Source organism: Rhinatrema bivittatum, chromosome 4, assembly GCF_901001135.1.
Source record: "Rhinatrema bivittatum chromosome 4, aRhiBiv1.1, whole genome shotgun sequence".
In the NCBI taxonomy this organism is placed as follows: Eukaryota; Metazoa; Chordata; class Amphibia; order Gymnophiona; family Rhinatrematidae; genus Rhinatrema; species Rhinatrema bivittatum.
In genome coordinates, this window is record NC_042618.1 from 441,685,581 (window position 1) to 441,702,437 (window position 16,857).

Genomic DNA, 16,857 nt, shown 5'->3' on the forward strand with positions numbered 1-16,857 from the left:
GGGAGAGCTATGGAGTCATAAAGGATCCTCGTGGGGATGGAGCAGAAAAAGTGGGGTGAAGCATATGCGACTAACAGGGGGTCGAGAGGATTTAGGGTAGAAAACAGAGGTCAGTTGAGAGGGGGAGAGTCAGTTGCACAACAGGTCAACTACTCGGTTGCCTCCTGTTAGGAATTTTTCGTGGAGAGGGAGGTGAATGGGGGTAGGCTTGACGGTAGATAGAGAGAATGTGGTACAAATCTACTTTTCTTTTTACCTTTCATCCCTCGAAATCACATTCAGTCTTCATTGATGGTAACTGTGCTGTTTGTACATATGACTGTGCATATAAAATTACCAGGAAAATTAACCTAACCACACCCCTTTTTTATCATGGGCACTATTTTCATGAAATTTATAGCAAAATGATGAATCTAGGCCTTAGTTATTTGACTTAGCTGCCCATCTCACAGGCCAGGGTGGAGAATAAAGATTCCAAGCAGGTGATATATGTAAAAGTATGTAAAGCTAAGGAGTGGACTTGGACAAGATTTTTAAAATAGAGTAACATAGAAATGACGGCAGAAGAAGACCAATCGGTCAATCCAGTCTGCCCAGCAAGCTTTCACACTTATTTTTTTCTCATACTTATCTGTTACTCTTGGCCCTTATTAGTAACTTTTTGGTTCTATTTACCTTCCACCCCTGCCATTGATATAGAGAGCAGTGCTGGAGCTGCATCTAAGTGAAGTATCTAGCTTAATTGGTTAGGGGTAGTAACTGCCGCAATAAGCAAGCTACTCCCACGCTTATTTGTTTACCCAGCCTGTGCAATTCAGTCCTTGTTGGTTGTTGTCTGTTATAAATCTTCTGCTCGGAGTTAGCAATCTGTTATCGAGTTTCTCCAGTAGAGGGAGGAGTTGGCAATCTGATATGAATCTCCTCCTGAAGAGGGAGGAGTTAGCAATCTGTTGTCAATCCCTGCTGCTAGGAGTAGCAATCTATAGGAACTGCTCCCCAGGGGCAGAGTTAGAATCTGTAATACCTTATCCCGCCACGGGGAGGCATTTTTCAATCTGTTATAAGTCCATCAGGGAGTTAGCAATTGGTTATGGATCACCCTGCCAAGGGGAAGAGCTAACAATTGTAATACTCTGTAGGCGGAGTTAGTGTTCTGTAGTGGGTTGGCTTCCCACAGAGTGGCAGTCGTATAATACTGCTCTAGTAGTGTAAGGAATGAACACGTGAGGTAATTGGTGAATCCCTGGGCCGATGGCAGATGACAGCACCCTCAAGAGGATGTCCTGAGAAGGACCACTGGCTAGGCTGGAATATGGAGACAAACACAGATAGTTCTTTATTAGACTGGAAGTAGAACCACCAGTGGTGGCAGTAGTGAGCTGATGTGCCCAGCAGGGCTGAAGTCCCTCTGATACTGGAATTGCGGTCTCTGGGTTGCTGAGCTGTAGAGAGAGACTACAGATGGTGAGTAGCCAGGATATGCTGGATACATAACCAGTAGTAGATGATACACTCACAATTGTAGATATCTGTAATAGCCTCTATGCAGCAGAGAGTCTTCAGTATTCAGGAACAGGAGCCGTAGGCGAGTGCTGGTTCCTATATGCAGTCTGGAATGAGAACTCACAGGGGCGGATTTTAAATGCCCTGCGCGCACAGAGCCCCGGGACGCTCGTAAGTCCCGGGGTTTTTTAAAAGGGGCGGAAGGGGGCATGTCAGGGGGCGTGGCCGAATGACGCGCCGTTTCGGGGGCGTGACGCAGCGTTTTGGGGGCGGCGACACGGGCGTGGTTTCGGCCGGGGGCATTCCGTGGGCGTGGCCGCAGCCTCCGGACCAGCCCCCGGGACCGGAACACGGATGGGGCAGCCGGCCGACGCGCGCAGATTTACATCTGCTTTTCGCAGGCGTAAATCGTGCGATAAAGGTAAGGGGGGGGGTTTAGATAGGGCCGGGGGGGTGGGTTAGGTAGGGGAAGGGAGGGGAAGGTGGGGGGAGGGCGAAGGAAAGTTCCCTCCGAGGCCGCTCCGAAATCGGAGCGGCCTCGGAGGGAACAGGCAGCGCGCACTGGGCTCGGCGCGCGCAGGTTGTACAAATGTGCACCCCCTTGCACGCGCATATCTTATAAAATCCAGCGTACTTTTGTTTGCGCCTGGTGCGCAAACAAAAGTACACGATCGAGCAATTTTTTAAAATCTACCCTACAATATCTGTGTATGAGATGGCTTTTGGAATAGAAGAGAGTCTTTGGAGGGTTTTAGGAACATAGGCCAGTTGAGAAGGGATTTAGGAACATGGGCCCTCTTGGAGCGAGTACCGGTTCCAATCTGCAATTTATAATAATGACTCACGATCTCCGTACCTGCGATAAGGTCTTAGACTGAAGAGAGTCTTCGGAGATTAGGAACATAGGCCCTCGTGGAGCGAGTACCGGTTCCTATCTATAATAGAACTCACTGTGTTCACGTCTGCGATCGCTTCCAGGTAGTAAGGAGTCTTCTGAACATTCAGGGACGTAGGCCCTCGAGAAGCAAGTACCGGATCCCATCTTAGCAATCTGAAATCAAGAAGAGAGAGCGAGGCCCCCGAGGAGCGGGTACCCCTAGGTAAGGTGGTGGAGGCAGAGCAGCGGAAGATGAAGCGGATCGGAATGATCCCCGCAATCAAACCCCTTGCTAACTCAATTCATAGCTGCAAGTAAAGACCTTTTAAACTGGAAGCGGATGACGTCACTACGGGGGGACGCCCCCGAGGTTCGCACCCTTGCCGGTACAAACTCTGGAGCGCACGCACACGCCCTTACGTCATCAGGAACATGGCGGATCCGCAGCATCAGGTCAGCCCGGGGATTCCAGGAAGTATGGCGAGGAGTCGCCTCTAAGGTAGAGAGGGTGGAGCGAGGGCGAGAACAGGCATGAACGCAATATTGTCTGAATATAAATCCTCTTTTCTTTTCTTCATTCCCCCTGCTGTTGAAGCAGAGAGCTATGCTGGATATGCATTGAAAGTGAAGTATCAGGCTTATTTGGTTTGGGGTAGTAACCACCGCAACAAGCAAGCTACTACCCTGCTTTTTTGTGAATGCAAATCCTTTTTCCACATTTCCTCTTGCCATTGAAGCATAGAGCAATGTTGGAGTCGCATTAACCGTGTGTATGTTTATTGAATAAGGGTATTAATCTCCAGGTAGTAGCTGTCATTCCCGCAAGCCACCCCCATGCCTCTTCTCTTCATTCACATCCTCTAGACTTTATGGATCCACAGTGTTTATCCCATGTCCCTTTGAAATCCTTCACAGTTTTGGTCTTCACCACTTCCTCTGGAAGGGCGTTCCAGGCATCCACCACCCTCTCTGTGAAGAAATAATTCCTGATATTGGTTAATAATAATGAGCATTTTGGTCTTCCTTCCTGGAGCTTCAAATTGTGACCCCTGGTTCTGCTGATTTTTTTCCAACGGAAAAGGTTTGTCGTTGTCTTTGGATCATTAAAACCTTTCAAGTATCTGAAAGTCTATATCATATCACCTCTGCTCCTCCTTTCCTCCAGGGTGTACATATTTAGATTCTTCAATCTCTCCTCATAAGTCATTCGATGAAGACCATCCACCTTTTTGGTTGCCTTTCTCTGGACCGTCTACATTCTGTCTTTGTCCCTTCAGAGATACTGTCTCCAGAACTGAGCACAGTACTCCAGGTGAGGCCTCACCAAGGAAACTTGTCAAAACCTATCAGGTCCACCAAATAATAATGAGCATTTTAGTGGTTCTGTCAGGTCCATAAGCAATTAATGATGTAGAACAGGTGTAATAGTCACGTGCACTGTGTCATTCTGAAAAACTTGGATTTTGATTGGACATGTGGGATTTAAAAGACTGAGGTGAGAGAATGAATGAGAGTATGAACCTACCTACCTCATTAAAACCATCACAGGACAAAGAATATATGTAAATCTTCATAGAACCTCCCATCACAAACTAAAAAACAGCACAAAGGTGATCTACCCCAAGATAAGCAACAACTCTTCTGTGGTCTCTTCTTGCCTAATGTTTACTCTCTCATTACTAAACATTCAATCACTGACAAAGAGAACCCCAGTGATAAATGATCTCCTAGAAGAACCAAAACCTACTGTCTTCTGCATTACTGAAACATGGCTAAAAGATAGTGATAATGTTCTCGTAAATCAAATTGACCACCCCAACTATGATATCTTTCTCTTCCCCAGACACAAATGTAAAGGTGGGGGTAATTTAATAATCAGAAAAAAAGAACTAAAACTTAAACCCTACAAAATAGAGATCAACCCCTTCATACGAGGTGGCGATACTTAAATCAACACAATGAAATATAGGTACTGTCTATTTCCCACCTGGCAGAAGAAATGTAGAATAGACCATTCGCCTTAGGTTAGAAGAACTTTATTCGCACAATTGTCAGGGATAAAAAAGCCCAACTCTGGCCAAGTTTCACTTACACAGCTGCATCACTTGATGCATTGAACTCAATGATGACTAGAGCAATAAAGATATTGCTGAACAGGCAGTCGATGTATGTGTTATTGAATCAATACAGCACACCCCTATACTTGCAAGATACGTCGTGCGGTCTATCCTCGATCTGCAATAAAACGCTATACCAGCTAGGACCTGGCACTCTATTTATTTATTTATTTATTTATTTATTTATTTATCTCTGCTAAGTGTCTCTGCTTGCAAAATGCGCTGGTTTCTCAAAAGTACACAATAAACAACAATTGTGCAAATAAAGTTCTTCTAACCTAAGGCGACTGGTCTATTCTACATTTCTTCTGGCTTCAATAGACCATCTTCCGGTTTGCTTTTTGGTTATTGCCCACTTGGTACACTCCAAAAAGACTGCTCACCCCTAATCAAAATTGTCACAATCCTCAGTAATAATAGGGAACGTTAGCCTACATGTGAACAGCATACCTAAAACAACAGCAATTTAAATTTTCCTATATATTATGGAAGCAATGGGCTGGTCACAATTTATAACCAAATCAACACAAAAAGCAGGACACATCCTTGACTTCATATTTGCCAATCACAAAAACTGCATAATCAATTCATCCCACTGCATACTACCATGGTCTGACCACCAACTAATACAAGCAGAAATATCCCTCCTCAAACACCCAGAAAACAGTATTATATAATTTATTTATTTATTTATTTAACACTTTTTTATACCAACCTTCATAGTAAATAAACCATATCGGATCGGTTTACATAAAACAAGGGTATAACAGAAGCAATAAATAAAAGTAATTAACAAGAGAAGAGAATAAGATAAATCATAATAATCAATCATTCACATACAGAAAAAAGGTAGAACCTAAAATACTTGAAGATATTAAAAATAAGATAACCAGTCTTAAATTCATTCATTTATTTATTTATTTTTGTATACCGACATTAGATCAGAGATATCACATTGGTTTACAGTAAACAGAAGGTGAAATAAGCCTCGGGCTTATTTCTTACATGGAAAACTTAGTAATAACATAATGCTATAGTGAGGCTAGGTTCATACAGAGTAACTTAAGGAAATTTACGGAATAACTTGGGGATTATATGAAATATAGGAAGGAGTATTAACACCATGAGGGTAGTTTTGCATTTAGAGGATAACTTAAACAACTTACAGGCCGATACAGTAAAGTCCGCGGGAGAGTGGGCAAACTGCTCTCCCGGCGCACACAATTCTGTATTTAAATTAGGCCCGGCGGTAAAAACGAGCAAAAGGAGGCGCTAGGGACACTAGCACGTCCCTAGCGCCTCCTTTTTGACAGGAGTGGTGGCTGTCAGCAGGTTTGACAGCCGACGCTCAATTTTGCCGGCGTCAGTTCTCGAGCCCGCTGACAGCCACGGGCTAAGAAACCGGACGCCGGCAAAATTGAGCGTCCGGTTTTCGGCCTGACAGCCGCGGGCCGAATTCAAATTTTTTTTTTTTCACTTTTTTTACTCTTCGGGACCTCCGACTTAATATCACCATGATATTAAGTCGGAGGGTGCACAGAAAAGCAGTTTTTACTGCTTTTCTGTGCACTTTCCCGGTGCTGGAAGAAATTAGCGCTGACCTTTGGGTCGGCGCTAATTTCTGAAAGTAAAATGTGCGGCTTGGCTGCACATTTTACTTTCTGTATCCCGCGCGCATACCTAATAGGGCTCTCAACATGCATTTGCATGTTGAGGGCGCTATTAGGTGCCACGGGTTGGACGCACGTTTTCCTCCCCTTACTGAATAAGGGGTAAGGGAAAACGCGCGTCCAAGAGGAGGCTAACAGTGCGCTCCGTCGGAGCGCACTGTACTGTATTGGCATGTTACAGGGAAACTTGAACTAGGGGATAAATTGGAGGTAGCGTTGTCACTAAGGGTGTGACATGCATTTCTGGGGGAAGCTTGGGAGCTGATAGCTAGGTATAACTTTAGTGAGGCTTTAAAATTGTTGTTGCTGAAGACTTAGTCTGGGAGGATCAAGGGAGATGGGTAGGATTTGGTGTGGTGGGACTGAAGTGGAGGAGCTGGGTTTTAGGGAGGATTAGGAAGCAAGAGGTGGGGAGAAGGTTAATTTGATAATACCACCTCAGCTTTTGACTCCTTGGGATGATCATATCAATGAAATAGCTGTTACCTTATGCCCAGTCCAGAAAAAAATGTTCCAAAAAGAAAAAACACCTTTAAACATAAGAAACCTTGGTATAATGAAGAACTAAGACACACTAAACAAACCTTGAGAAAATCTGAAAAGCAATGGTGGAAATGCCAATCCACGGAATCCCTAGAAAAATACAAATCCCTATTAACAAAGTACCATGAACAAATCAAAAAAGCAAAAAAAGACTATTACGCTAAACAGATTCATGAGGTAATATTTAACTCAAAATTACTATTCAAAACAGTCAAAAACCTCATCAAGGACCCATCAACTTCAATCTCAAATAACCACAATTTTCAAAGAACTTCTGCAATGAATATGCCACATCACTACTACACAAAATCAGTAGGCTGAAAACATAATTCTCCACTAACTTACCAACAATAGAACAAGAAGAAAAATATGGGCAAGCAAAATGGAACACATTCAACACAAAACTCGAAACTAATCAAATAATTGCAAAAATTAAATCTGCCATCCATCTACTGGACCCAATTCCCTTAAGTTCCCTGAAAACAGTACACAACGTAATAATTCCAATAATCACAACTATGATCAACTACTCACTGTCAGAAGGAGTGTTCCCAGATAGAGCAAAACAAGCTGTGATGAAACCCATCCTAAAAAATAAAACTGATAGAATTGATGATTGGGATAATTATCGACCAATATCCAACCTGCCTTTCATCGCTAAAGTCCTAGAAAAAGCAGTGCTAGCACAATTAGAAAGCTTTTTAAGAGACAATAATATTCTCTACCCAAATCAATTCGGTTTCAGAAAAGATCGCTCAACAGAAACCCTACTAATTTCCTTAACTGACCTAGTACTAGAAGGATTTGACAATGACGAATCCTATATCTTGGTACTAATTGATCTCACAGCAGCCTTCGACACCGTAGTCCACATCCTGCTGTATCATCAACTGAGAAAAATTGGAATAAATGGAAAGGTCATTGATTGGTTCTCTTCCTTCCTAGCAGATAGATCATTCCAAGTCATATTAGATAGGGATGTGCCGCAGGGACGGATTCGTCCCATTTGGTATTCGGATTCGTCGAGACCCAAATCTGTTGCATCCGTTCTTGGGGGACCCCGATCCGTTCATTAGTTACATATGAATTCGTTTCCCAAAAAAACCCCCATCCCAACCCTTTAAATTTAATTAACTACAACACCCCCCCCAACCTCCTGACCCCTTCCCCCCCAAGACTTACCAAAAGTCCCTGGTGGTCCAGCGGGGGTCCTGGAGTGATCTGCACTCGGGCTGTCAGCTGCTGGTATTCAAAATGGCGCCGATAGCCTTTGCCCTTACTATGTCACAGGGGCTACCGGTGCCAATGGTCGGCCCCTGTCACATGGTAGGGCAGCCGACAGCCCAAGTGCAGGAGATCACTCCAGGACCCCCACTGGACCACCAGGGACTTTTGGCAAGTCTTGGGGGGTCAGGAGGGTGGGGGTTTATTCGTTAGTGATACGTTGTATTCGTGGGGGTTCGCCATACATTTCGTGACCCCCACGAATACAACGAATATGGCATATACATTGCGGATTGCCAATACGTTGCAAACGAATGCACACCCCTAATATTAGACAATCGCATATCCGATACCTTCACATAGATACAAGTGTCCCCCAGTGGTCTGCACTTTCTCGGCTACACTATTCAACATATATATGCTACGTCTATGTACATTACTATTTATTTAAAGTCTTTTCTATACCGTCGTTAAGTTCTATACCATCACAACGGTTTACAGGGTGGCACATATAGTACTGTTAAGAATTGTGTTGAGTAATACGTTTTATAAAAAGTGCCATAAAGTTCCGGTTACTTAAATTCACAATAAAGACTATTTGGTGAGTGTGCTAAATCTTGTCCTATTATACATGTAACAGTATTGTTTACATGTATGATTCTTTTGAACTGTATTTTTACCTTAAAGTTAACGGTGAATATTAAAATAAAAAAAAAATAAAAACACACATTTTGAGCTAATTGCTATGTGCTGATGTTCTGTTGCTTGCTTTATTTACTTTGCTCTTCTCCGTTCTCTTTGTAAAATGCTTGTTTAAAAAGGCAGGTTTTTAAACTTTTTTTTTAAAGAGTTTGAAATTTCTCTGTAGTCTGATCTCTAGGGGCATGGTGTTCCAAAATATAGGTCCTGCTAAGGATAAGGCCCGCTCTCTAACTTGGGTCAGTCTTGCTGTTCTCACAGAAGGGATGGTTAGGAGGGCTTTGTTAGCTGATCTCAGGTTTCTTTGTGGGACATGTACACGGAGGTCTGTGTTCAGCCATTCTGCTTTTTCGTCATGGATTAATTTATGAATTGTGCATAGTGTCTTGAATTGTACTCTGTGTTCAATGGGTAGCCAGTGTAATTCTGCTAGAGTTTCAGTACTGTGATCTCTTTTCCTTTTACCGGTAAGTATTCTTGCAGCAGAGTTTTGTAATATTTGAAGTGGTCTTAAAGTTGTGTATGGTAATCCCAAAAACAGGGCGTTGCAGTAATCGGTACTAGCAAATATTAGAGCTTGAAGAACTGTTCTAAAGTTTGTAGGTGTTAGTAAAGGTTTTAGTTTCCTGAGAACCTTAAGTTTAGTGTAACCTTGTTTGTAGTAAACTAAATGTTTTCTGAATTAAGTTAAGTTTTCTGTTTTAACTTTTCTCCATTCTTTTTCTTTTTTTCTAAGATTTCGCTTGCCTTTTTTATCTTTTCATTATACCATGGATTTAATTGTTTTGGTTCTTTGATGCATATATATTTTATTGGGTTTATTTCATCTGCTAGTTTATTAGTTGTTTCCAACCATGCTGTTGCGGAGCTGTAATCTTTATAGTCAAATTCTGTTAGTTTTTCTTCTAATTTGTTTTTTAGTATTTCTATGTTATATGGGGGAGGATACTTAAATTCTGTTGGTTCTTTTATTTGTTTTTCTTGTGGTCCAAGATGTTTAATAGTAGTTTGGATGAGGAAATGATCTGACCATGGAATTTGTGTATAATCTGTTTTTACTTGTTCTATGCAGCTGTAATTGATATATATCAGGTCGAGGGAGTGTCCTGCTTTGTGCGTGGGCTTGTCTGTGATTAGATTAAATCCTAGTGCTATCATATCATATAGTGTCTGGCAGGTGTTTGATAATGGGTAGATGTCCATGTGGAGGTTAAAATCTACGAGTACGATGGTAGGTTTTGATGTGTTTAGGTGTATTGTGAGGAATTCAATTAGTGGGGAGATGTTTAGTTCAAGGAGGTTTGGTGGACAATAAATAAGGCATATTTGTAATTTGTCAGTTTCAAAAATTGCAATTTCTTGATTCCTTGGAGGTATGGTTGGTAGCAGTTTGCATTTGAATTTTTTTTCAATGATTAGTAGTAGACCTCCTCCTCGTTTATTAGTTCTGGGAATTGAAAATACATCGTCATTTCTGTGGAACTAGGAACTAACTTATTCTTATATGCAGACGACATACAATTCTACATATCAGTCAACAATTCTTTTGAAAAAACTGTTTCGACACGGTACACCTACATGAAGGAAATACAACAAAAACTATCTCAGCTGAAGCTAACTCTGACCCCAAAAAAACCTGAAATCGTGTGGTTAAGGCGCAATTCCATGTTAATCAAACCGCCAACCTTAGACCTAGGAAATTTTTTTTTTTTTTTTGCAATTTTTATTGCTGTTGACAAACCAGCTTCTATGATGTTTCAACAGACTGGTTATCCACTTTTTTTTCTATAGCATGATGGAGGGAGGGGGGGAACACTGTGGGGCGGATTTTAAATGCCCTGCGCATGTAAATCCGGCGCGTTGCTCGCGTGCAAGTCCCGGGGCTTTGTAAAAGGGGCGTGATGCGGCGTTTCGGGGGTGGCGACGCGGGCGTGGTTTCGGCCCGGGGGTGTTCCGGGGGCGTGGCCGCGACCTCCAGACCAGCCCCCGGGACCGGAACACGGAGCAGGGCTGCCGGCCGGCGCGCGCAAAGTTACGCCTGCTGAAAGCAGGCGTAACTTTGCCGACAAAGGTGGGGGGGGGGGGTTTAGGTAGGGGAAGGGAAGGTGCGGGGGGGTGGAAGGAAAGTTCCCTCCGAGGCCGCTCCGAAATCGGAGCGGCCTTGGAGGGAACAGGCAGCGCACGCTGGGCTCGGCGCGAGCAGGTTGCACAAATGTGCACCCCCTTACACGCGCCGACCCTGGATTTTATAAGATACGCGCGGCTACGCGCGTATCTTATAAAATCCAGCGTACTTTTGTTCGCGCCTGGTGCGCGAACAAAAGTACACGCTCGCGTATGTTTTTAAGATCTACCCCTGTATGTATGTTTTCATACTTTATTTGTAATATGCTATTTGCCCCTATGTATATTAATAAGACCTAGGAAATTTTAAAATTACACCCTCAGATCAAGTATGAGACCTTGGAATACAGATTGATGAGACCTTTTCAGTGAAAAAGCATATAAGCAAACTAATCAAATCAGTATACTCTAAGCTGAGAATACTGCATCGGCTGAAACCATTGCTAACAATACAAGACTTCCGCACTGTTTTACAATCTTTAATATTTTCATACATAGATTATTGCAACTCCCTATTACTAGGATCACTCTCTGGACTACTAAAACCATTACAGCTATTACAAAATGCCTCAGCTAGGGACAAAGAAATTTAACCACATCACCCCTTCACTGATAGCACTACACTGGCTTCCAGTACAATCCAGAATTAATTATAAAGTATTCACCCTAATTTTTTATATCATCAATAACATTAACCTATGTTTAATAGGAGAGACTCTTCAAACATACAACCTGCAGAGAACCCTAAGATCGCAAAACAAAAAACTTTTAAAGGTGCCCACAACATGGAACACATACCTAATACAAATAAGAAACAGAATGTTTTCCATAGCTGGCCCTAAACTAAGGAACTCTCTTCCAGAATCTCTACACCAGATAACAGAAAGAAAGAGTTTCAAAAGGGAACTGAAAACTTGGTTTTTTAGAAATGCTTATAAACTAACATAAAACTCCAATATGATAACATCACTGTCAAAACCCTAGAATACGCTAACAAATTGAGCAATAAGTACTGAGAGATGTTAAATGTATAGGGCCAGATTTTCATACCTACGTGCGGGTGTAGATTTGTGTGCGCAACCCGGCGAGCACAAATCTACGCCCAATTTTATAACATGCGCGCGAAGCCGCGCACATCTTATAAAATCTGGGGTCGGCGCATGCAAGGGGGTACACACTTGTGCACCTTGCCCTCGCCATGCCCTAGGAGAGCCCCGATGGCTTTCTCCATTCCCGAAATTGGAGCGGCCTTGGAGGGAACTTTCATTCCGCCCCCCCCCCCCCCCCCCCCCCCACCTTCCCCTCCATCTAACCTGCCCCCAGCCCTACCTAAATCCCCCCCACCTTAATTTTTTTTAATTTACGGCTGCCTCCAGGCAGGCATAGGTTGCGCGCGCCGGCTGCTGTGCAGGAGGCCTTGGTCCCGCCCCCGGACAGCCCCCCCCCACTGCCCGCCCCTTTTTTCAAGCCCCGGGACATACGCGCGTCCCGGGGCTTGCACGCATCGCCGGGCCTATGCAAAATAGGCTCAGCGCACACAGGAGCGGGGTTTAAAAGGGTTACGCGCGTAACTCTTTTAAAATCCGCCCCATACTGAATATAAAAAAAGGATCAGCAAATGGTAAACATAGGTTATAACTGTACATCAAAGCATCCTAATTACCTTGTACTTAATGTGATGTATCAACTCAGAATACCCATTTGCTATACAGAAGAATTAGATTATGTATAAACATGACCTAGAAAACGTATGTGCTGTTATATTGACCTAGATTTTGAACAATGAAACAAAATGGGATTGTTGACCCAGTAACTGAATGCTGATTTTGTAAATTGTTGTGATCTTATTTTGGAACGATGGTATATAAAACACCTAAATAAATAAATAAATAAATAAATTATATGCAAATTGGGAGACCATATTGAAGTGGCGTTCGGTAAGGTATTTTTTGCAGATAAGTGGAGATAGAGGAAATAAGGACTCTTAATATTATTGATGGCTGCGACCACTAATCCTCACCTCTTTCTTTGCTGCATTGTCATCCATTGGAAGAATGGTGGCCGCTGCCGACCAGCCTGGCGTTCCCGGGACGGCGTGAGTGCTGCCGACCACCATCTTGTTCCAGGAATTACTTAGGCAGGCGCGCGTGCGCATGGGCCACCCTTGTACACGTCATGGTGGGAACCTCGGGGGCGTCCCCTCCGGATGATGTCACCCGTCTCTTTTACTTGGGTTTGACTTATTTTTTTATATGCGGACGACATACAGTTTCTGGTCCCAATTGATGATTCGGTGGAGAAAGCTGGCAAACTCATGTCATTATGCCTGAAGGTGATAAAACAAGTACTCACACAGATGAGGCTAGTCTTGAACATTGAGAAGACCGAGATTATACTTCTTGAAAGGAAAATATCTCCAAGAAACATCAATCAGATCTTGTTAGACGATAACACCACATTAAAATTTGCAGACAATATTAGGGACCTGGGTGTCATTTTAGATTCAGAATTTAGCTTTAAAAAACATGTTACCACAAAAGTAAAAGAAGGGTACGCAAAGCTTTTAATTTTACGTCGATTGAATCCCCTATTCGAGCAGAACAACTTTCGTACAGTCCTGCAATCATTACTATTCGGTAGCTTAGACTACTGTAATTCACTATTATTAGGTCTACCCGCCTCCACTATCTGTCCTTTACGTTCTGAAGAACGTAGCAGCACGCATTTTGACTGGAAAAAGGAAAAGCAAACATATTACGCCAACTTTAATTCATTTGCACTAGTTACCTATACAATACAGAGTTAAATTTAAATTACTTTGCATGTTACATAAGCTGATTTATGGAGACCAGGTGGACTGGCTAAATGCAGCTATTAAACTACATGTTCCTCATAGAAACCTGCGTTCCGCCAATAAAGGGTTACTCACGTTACCCTCAGTTCAATCAGCTCGGTTAAATCAAGTGAGAGATAGAGCTCTCGCACTGGCTGGTCCAAAATTATGGTATATGCTCCCGGCAGAAATCAGAGTGGAGGTCAATTTTAAACAGTTTAAAAAAGTATTGAAAATGTGGCTTTTTAAGGAGGCGTATTCCAGCCAGTCTTAAAGTCTGTTTTTATGCTTTATTTTCACTGTTTTAAGTATTTATGATCTGATTTTATTGTTTTAGGTATTTTTAGAGTTTTACATAGCAGTGCATTTTAGGAGACAAGAGGATGAGTGAGTAATAGTTTGAGGTGTTTTAGGACCATTTTATGAAATGTATTTGATAGATTTGTAAACCCAGGTTTTTAGAAATGTTTTAGTTTTATTAAGCTGTTTTATTGTTTTGATGTATATTATTTATTGTTGTAAAACTTTACGATGGAATCCGAGTGATGGTATATAAAACCCAATGAATAAATAAATAATACTTAAGCTGGCTCACCTTCACTTTGACGAGGTTCCTGTAGCGGAGTTCCCTCTTGCTGAATTCCGCTCCATCCTTGGACTTCTGGTTCCATATTCTACATTCAGCGTGAGACACTCTAGGTACCTGCTCCTCGGGGGCCCTACTCCTTCTCTGGTTATCCGCTCCTCGGAGGACCTTTCCCCCTTGAACTGCTATCTGTCCCGCTCCCCGGGACCTCTACTGGAACTACCTCCTGTGAGCACCTAATTGTACGGACTTCATCTACCAAGCCTCGTTGTGGGATCCCCTATGGTGTACCCCATGCCTCGGGCCACTACCGGATCTTCACATCTGAGGTATCACCTTTGGGTATACCCTTCTATGCAGAACTTTACGGTGCCTCCCGCTCCGCGGGTTGTGCCTTTCTCTTCTTTCATTAAAGACTCTATTCCACAGCTGGGTCTGACTTCGCTGAGACCACGCCTACCCACAGTGAGGCTCACAGGGCTCCTCCCTGTGGGCGGAGACACCTCTCACCTCTGCCCAGGGGTTCACACTTTACAAGACATAACACTATTTATTTACTTTCTTAATCCATCAATGTGGGTTACAAATCTAATTAACAAAAAACATATGTGTCTATATTAGTGTTATGAGTGCTACAATTTTAATGAAATATATGAATAATTAGTAAATAATGGTTAATCAGAAGAAAGTGTAATATCACAATAAATGTAACTCTGTTCCTGAAAATGTATTTCTCTAGGAAATTTAAAACAGATGCGCTAAAAAGTCACAGAGAAAAGCTTCTTCGTGCCTGCATCCTGGAAGAGGAAAAGGCTGCAGAACTGGAGCTAAGGTCTAGGCTCTTTTGTTTTGGAGAGTTTAATTCACAAGAGCAGGTATAGCATCATTTTGATTTTGATTTTATGCTGCAAACATCAGAATGTCTTTTAGCATCTCTGCATAGACTAAGAAATTAGAAGGTTCCAACTTTATTTTCCAAATTTAAAAAAACAATTCTTACAATAAAACATGTAAAACATACCAGTGATCCTTCAACAACAGTCTTAAAATTTGTATGATTTTATGTTCTCGCATATACAAATATAATATTTTATTTGCCATGTGTGAATCCAAATGGTTCTCTGGTAAGTCTTACAGATAGTGATTCCCTGAAGGCTTGCATTTCCCAGTGGCAGCATGCTGTTTCCAAAGTATTTATCATTCTCCAACAAAGATTTTTTTTTTTTTTTAAATCTTTCTATCTTCAGTACCAGCAATAACAAAACAAATCCTCAGCAAAATAAGGTTCACTAAGACCTCATTCAAAGGAGAAAATAAATATATGCAGGTATCCCAAGACCCCAATAATAAATAAGAAAGTCAGGATGGAAAGAAAAGTATATACATAAAGTAAGTAATATCAAAATCATTTTCTGCACTAATTCTGGGTAGGACTAACTATTGCAAAGCAAAGTTATAACAGGTGTTCTCTGTGGATAGCAGAACAAACATCTACACAAGATGCGGAAGTCATCCAAAGGTGCTGAGTTGGATCTCTCCTCTCTCCAAGCTCAGAAGCTTTAATTGTATTTTCAGACTTATTACAAGTAATTTGTAACCTATCATTGAAAGCATCCATTGCACTTGAAGATTAGAAGGTGGCCAGTGTAACCCCGATATTTAAAAAGGGCTCCAGAGGTGATCTGGGAAATTATAGACCGGTGAGCCTGACTTCAGTGCCAGGAAAAATCAAAGAAACTATTATAAAGAATAAAAATCACAGAACACATAGATAGACATGGTTTAATGGGACATGGCCAGTATGGATTTATCCAAGGGAAATCTTGCCTCACAAATCTGCTACATATTTTTGAAGGGGTGAATAAACATATGGATAAAGGTGAACCCAGTAGAGGTGGTGTATTTGGATTTTCAGAAGACGTTCGACAAAGTCCCAAATGAGAGGCTTCTAAGAACACTAAAAAGCCATGGGATAGAAGGTGATGTCCTTTTGTGGATTGCAAACTGGTTAAAAGACAGGAAACACAGTAGGATTAAATGGTCTATTATCATAGTGGAAAAAGGTACACAGTGGAGGGACTCGTGGATCTCTAGTTGGACTAGTGCTTTTTAATATATTTATAAATGGTCTGGAAAGAGGTACGATGAGTGAGAGGATCAGATTTGCAGACAACAAAAAATTATTCAGAGTAGTTAAATCACGAGCAGATTGTGATAAAATGTAGGAGAACCTTGTGAGACTAGAAAATTGGGCATTCATATGGCAGGCAAAATATAATGTGGACAATTGCAAGGTGACGCATATAGAGAAAAATAACCCATGCAGTAGTTACAAAATGTTAGGTTCCATATTAGGAGTTACCACACAGGAAAAAAAATCTGTGCATCATAGTTGATATCACATATAAATCGGCTTAGGGTGCTGTGGCGGTCAAAAAAGCAATGTTAGAAGTCATTAGGAAAGGAATGGCAAATAAAACGGAGAATGTCATAATGCCTCTGTATCTTTCCATGATGAGACCTCACCTTGAGTACTCTGTGCAATTTGTAAGTAATTCTAGTCAGTGCATCTCAAAAAAGATATAGTTGCACTGGAGAAAGTACAGAGAAGGGCGACCAAAATGATAAAGGGCATGGAAAGGCTCCACTATGAGAAAAGTGTTACGCCCGTCGGTCGCAGA

General features: G+C 42.1%; 1 protein-coding gene across 9 annotated transcripts in view; it reads left to right on the forward strand.

Annotated features, from left to right (window-relative positions):
* CCDC38 (coiled-coil domain containing 38) overlaps nucleotides 1-16,857 on the forward strand; it is a 209,502-nt gene that overhangs the window by 140,261 nt on the left and 52,384 nt on the right. For 8 of the 9 annotated variants that reach the window (XM_029601566.1, XM_029601574.1, XM_029601573.1 and 5 more), the window contains exon 13: nucleotides 14,916-15,051. The exons of the other annotated variant lie outside the window; for it this stretch is intronic. In XM_029601566.1, the coding sequence (XP_029457426.1) occupies nucleotides 14,916-15,051 (136 nt within the window). The remainder of the gene's footprint in view (nucleotides 1-14,915; nucleotides 15,052-16,857) is intronic. 9 annotated transcript variants of the gene reach the window in all.